The 5,200-nt window shown below is 52.3% G+C and overlaps 1 protein-coding gene across 1 annotated transcript in view; it reads left to right on the forward strand.

Moving 5' to 3' along the window:
• Nucleotides 1–465: 465 nt before the first annotated feature.
• Nucleotides 466–5,200, forward strand: part of ano1a (anoctamin 1, calcium activated chloride channel a) — a 218,615-nt gene continuing 213,880 nt past the window's right edge. Inside the window, exons 1-2 of the mRNA XM_078414914.1 lie at nucleotides 466–607; nucleotides 4,583–4,660. Coding sequence (XP_078271040.1) covers nucleotides 466–607; nucleotides 4,583–4,660 — 220 coding nt within the window. The remainder of the gene's footprint in view (nucleotides 608–4,582; nucleotides 4,661–5,200) is intronic.

Genomic DNA, 5,200 nt, shown 5'->3' on the forward strand with positions numbered 1-5,200 from the left:
AGGCCCGGACAGTGTAGGCCCGGGGGCCGCTGTAGGCCCGGACAGTGTAGGCTAACGGAGCGTGTTCGGGGAGCAGGGCCGAGTGTGTTCACCAAATGGAGGTCGCAGAGCAATCTGCCTCCTGGCCCGGGCGGCCGCCGTTGGTGGAGCGGGAGCACGTGGCCGCTGGCTGGGTGAGGTCACATGGGGCGCGGGGCGGTGACGTCACCTTGTCCCTTATTTGGGAGTTAGAAAGTTGGCAACCACTAAGCAGAAACCATCAGGGGAGCTCCAACATGGAGTCCATGGGAGGGGGGGGGGGCAAGGCGGAGGCCATGGGGGAGCTCCAACGCGGAGACCATGGCGGGCCTCTAATGTTGAGACCTTGGGGGAGGTATGATGTGAAGACCATGGGGGAGGTCCAACGCGGAGCCCACAGGGGGAGCTCCGAGGTGGAGACCATGGAGGAGCTCCGAGGTGGAGACCATGGGGGAGCTCCAACGCGGAGCCTTCAGGGGGAGCTCCGAGTGGAGCCCATGGAGGGAGCTCCAACGCAGAGATTATGGGGGAGCTCCGACATGGAGACCATGGAGGAGCTCTGAGGTGGAGAGCATGGAGGATCACCGAGGTGAGACCACGTAGGGAGCTCTGATGTGGAGACCACAGGGAAGAATCCCCGAGATAACCCGACTGGCTTGCAGAAACAGCCACCTGCACAGTAGGACCACTGCCACCGAGAACACAGAGACGCCAAACTCAGATGTAAAACAGTGGACTTAAAGAGTTGCTTGCGTATGTGTGAGTTTAAACGAGTCGCCCATTCTGTAAGTCGGGTTCTGTATAGAAAAGCCACTCAACTGTAGCACCAGCCACCGTCACCCAGCTGTGTGTGGCCTTTGCAGGACAACTGGTTTTCCAGATTTGGAAAGACACTACATGAAATGGACTCAACTAACTTTCACATCCATCACCTCATAAGACAGGAGGATGAGAAGGATGAGTCCGAAGAAGGGCCTCGACGCGAAACGTCACCCATTCCTTCTATCCAGAGATGCTGCTCTGTCCTACTGAGTTGCTCCAGCTTTTTGTGTCTATCTTTGATGAGAGCTATTCCCACATGAAAGATGGGGAAATAAAGAAAAGTTTGTCTTTTCTTGCTATTGAGGGCGTGCAGCATAGGTTTACTAGGTTAATTCCCGGAATGGCGGGACTGTCGTATGTTGAAAGACTGGAGCTTGTATACACTGGAATTTAGAAGGATGAGAGGAGATCTTATCGAAACGTATAAGATTATTAAGGGGTTGGACACGTTAAAGGCAGGAAACATGTTCCCAATGTTGGGGGAGTCCAGAACAAGGGGCCACAGTTTAAGAATAAGGGGTAGGCCATTTAGAACGGAGATGAGGAAAAACCTTTTCAGTCAGAGAGTTGTGAATCTGTGGAATTCTCTGCCTCAGAAGGCAGTGGAGGCCAATTCTCTGAATGCATTCAAGAGAGAGCTAGATAGAGCTCTTAAGGTTAGCGGAGTCAGGGGGTATGGGGAGAAGGCAGGAACGGGGTACTGATTGAGAATGATCAGCCATGATCACATTGAATGGCGGTGCTGGCTCGAAGGGCCGAATGGCCTCCTCCTGCACCTATTGTCTATTGTCTATTGTCTTATGTAATATTACCGCTCCACATGATACGCGATCAATTCTCCTCCTGGGATAAATAAAGTTCTGTTGTGTCGTATCGTATCGTAATCCTGACATAGTCCAGGGTCATAGATTGAATGATTGCATCGATTGTAAGAAAATAACTGCAGATTCTGGTACAAATCGAAGGTATTTATTTCACAAAATGCTGGAGTAACTCAGCAGGTCAGGCAGCATCTTAGGAGAGAAGGAATGGGTGACGTTTCGGGTTGAGACCCTTCTTCAGGATGATCGATTGTACGACACAGCATGGAAACAGGCCCTTCCGTTCACAAAAGTTTCTCATCCACTCCCTACACACACATGGGAGTAGACAATAGACAATAGGTGCAGGAGTAGGCCATTCGGCCCTTCGAGCCTGCACCGCCATTCAATATGATCATGGCTGATCATCCAACTCAGTATCCCGTACCTGCCTTCTCTCCATACCCCCTGATCCCTTTAGCCACAAGGGCCACATCTAACTCCCTCTTAAATATAGCCAATGAACTGGCCTCAACTACCTTCTGTGGCAGAGAATTCCACAGATTCACCACTCTCTGTGTGAAGAAAAACTTTCTCATCTCGGTCCTAAAAGACTTCCCCCTTATCCTTAAACTGTGACCCCTTGTTCTGGACTTCCCCAACATCGGGAACAATCTTCCTGCATCTAGCCTGTCCAACCCCTTAAGAATTTTGTACGTTTCTAGAAGATCCCCTCTCAATCTTCTAAATTCCAGCGGGTACAAGCCGAGTCGATCCAGTCTTTCTTCATATGAAAGTCCTGCCATCCCAGGAATCAATCTGGCTTCGAGCCAGCACCACCATTCAATGTGATCATGGCTGATCATTCTCAGTAACCTCCCCCCAGATGCTGCCTGACCCGCTGAGTTACTCCAGCATTCTGTGTCTATCTTTGTTCATTCCAATCTCAGGGTTGGGAGCTCAACTCAATATTCGTTTCCATCTCAAAGCCTCGCTGATACCAAAAGAACTGCAGTTTGCACCGAAGGCGCTGGATGAAATACACTTAACGCCAAAGACACACACACACACACACACACACACACACACACAATGCTGGTGTGACTCAGTGGGTCTGACAGCATCTCTGGAGAACAGGAATAGGTGAGCTTTCGCAGTCGAGACCCTTCTTCAGACCCCTGCACTGTTAAACAGTTTGCGCTGTGTCGCGTTTTGGTGAAACTTGGTGCTTGTGTCTCGCTGGACTGGACAGTCCTGGGCTGAGCAGCGCCGATGTGAAGAAGTGTTTCCCCTCCCTCACCTGTTCCAGTCGCTCAGCGTTACTCACAGCCTCTGTCAGCGTGTGTCCCGGATCCACTTTCATTAACCGGAGATGACCTCCCCCTCAGTGGCCGCGCAATTTGTGCAGATGGTGAGATTGTAAAATGGACATTGAAGTTGCAGCGGCGGACACACTAACGTCCTGATAAACTAACGCTCGAAACTCCACTTGAAACTTTGGCCAAAATCCACTCTGGAGATTAATAGGCAAAAGGGACCGGTTGCTTCCCAACCAGAGTTGGCTCTTCTAGGTAATAGACTGAACCTGGGGGGGCGGATTTGAGGGAACAACAGTCGATCCAGTCGTTTGAGTTTAGTTTGGAGATACAGCGCGGAAACAGGCCTTTCGGCCCATCGAGTCCGCGCCGACCACTGATCCCCGCACACTATAACACTACTCGACACACTCGGGACAATTGTACAACTTAAATTAACCTTACAAACCTGCGCGCCTTTGGAGTGTGGGAGGAAACCGGAGCACCCGGTGAAAACCCACGCGGTCACGGGGGGAACGTACAAACTCCGTACAGACAGCGCGGGTAGACGGGATGGAACCCGGGTCTCTGGCGCTGTGGGGCAGCAATTCTTGCGGCACTGACTCCATTATCTAATGCCACATTAAACGATGGGATAAGTTAGTTAGTGTTTGCATGACTCGGGTGAAGTTATTTTGTTTTACAACTGAGACAACATAATTGTCTCACCAAAGTCCTTCCAAAGCACCCGCGTTTTAGCCCCGGAGACAGGGAATAGGGGAGGGCAGGTGGGGTGTGGGTGGGCAAGGCGAAGATAGTGCCACCCCCCCCCCCCCCCACCCCCCCCCCCCCCTCTCCACCCCCCCCTCTCCCTTTGCCCAGGTGCCGTGGTCGGTCGTACAGGTTCACCGAAGGTGGATTCAAAACGCTGGAGTAACTCAGCTAGCGGGTCAGGCAGCGTCTCTGGAGAGAGGGGATGGGTGACGTTTCGGGTCGAGACCCTTCTTCTTCAGACTGGGGGGGGGGTCAAGGGAGGGGGGAGACACAGAGATAAGGAAGGGCGAGGTGTGAAAACGAGACACCAAAAGAGATGTAGGGGGGGAAATCGAGGAAAACTGTAGAATAGACCGTTGTTAGCCGGGAGAAGGCGACACGCGAAGCAAATGCAGATGGGCATTTTTGCCTTGAAATGTACTCCGAGATCCCTGGAAACGATGCAGCCAGCACCCGGGATGGGGAGGGGGTGGGAGGTGGGGGGTTATAGGAGTGGCGAGAGGGGGGGACGACAACATGGGAAAGCGTAAAAGGTTGGCTTTGTGTGTGTGTGTGTGTGTGTGTGTGTGTGTGTGTGGTGTGTGTGTGTGTGTGTGTGTGGTGTGTGTGTGGTGTGTGGTGTGTGTGTGGTGTGTGTGGTGTGTGTGTGTGTGTGTGTGTGTGTGTGTGGTGTGTGTGTGTGTGTGTGTGTATGTGTGTGTGTGTGGTGTGTGTGTGTGTGTGTGTGTGGTGTGTGTGTGTGTGGTGTGTGTGTGTGTGTGTGTGTGTGTGTGTGTGTGTGTGTGTGTGTGTGTGTGTGTGTGTGTGGTGTGTGTGTGTGTGGTGTACGGACACAGACCCTAAAAAGGGAACTGGCTGTTTTTCTGCCAACAGGCGGACGGCAGGAGGAAGCAATGAACAGAAATGGCTACGACCTGCGGAGAATCCTCAGCCAGCAACACCCATCAAAGGGTGAGTACCCCGCCCGGACCTCTTTCCTCTCCCCCAAACCTTCAGGTGAATCTTCAGCGGAATCTCAGCCGCCCCAACCTTTTTTAGCCTTGTTTTTGTTTTGAGCCGGCTCGTTTGCAATGGTGTCTTGCGTCTCAGAAGAAGATAGTAGACACAAGATACAAAAAAAGCCGGAGTAACTCAGCGGGTCAGGCAGCATGTCTGGAGAGGGAAGGGAATGGAATGGGTGACGTTTCGGGTCGAGACACTTCCTCAGACTGATCACTTTGTAGGTCTGGTACTGCAGCAGAGTTGGATTCAGTCTGACAGCGAGCGAGCGAGAGAGTGTGTGTGTGTGTGTGAGAGAGAGAGAGAGAGAGAGAGAGAGAGAGAGAGAGAGAGAGAGAGAGAGAGAAGAGAGAGAGAGAGAGAGAGAGAGAGAGAGAGAGAGAGAGAGAGAGGAGAGAGAGAGAGAGAGAGGGGGAGGAGAGAGAGAGGGAGAGGAGAGGAGAGAGGGGAGAGAGAGAGAGGGAAAGACAGATAGAGAGGGAGATAGAGAGA

The sequence above is a fragment of the Rhinoraja longicauda genome, chromosome 18 (genome assembly GCF_053455715.1).
Source record: "Rhinoraja longicauda isolate Sanriku21f chromosome 18, sRhiLon1.1, whole genome shotgun sequence".
Taxonomy (NCBI): domain Eukaryota; kingdom Metazoa; phylum Chordata; class Chondrichthyes; order Rajiformes; family Arhynchobatidae; genus Rhinoraja; species Rhinoraja longicauda.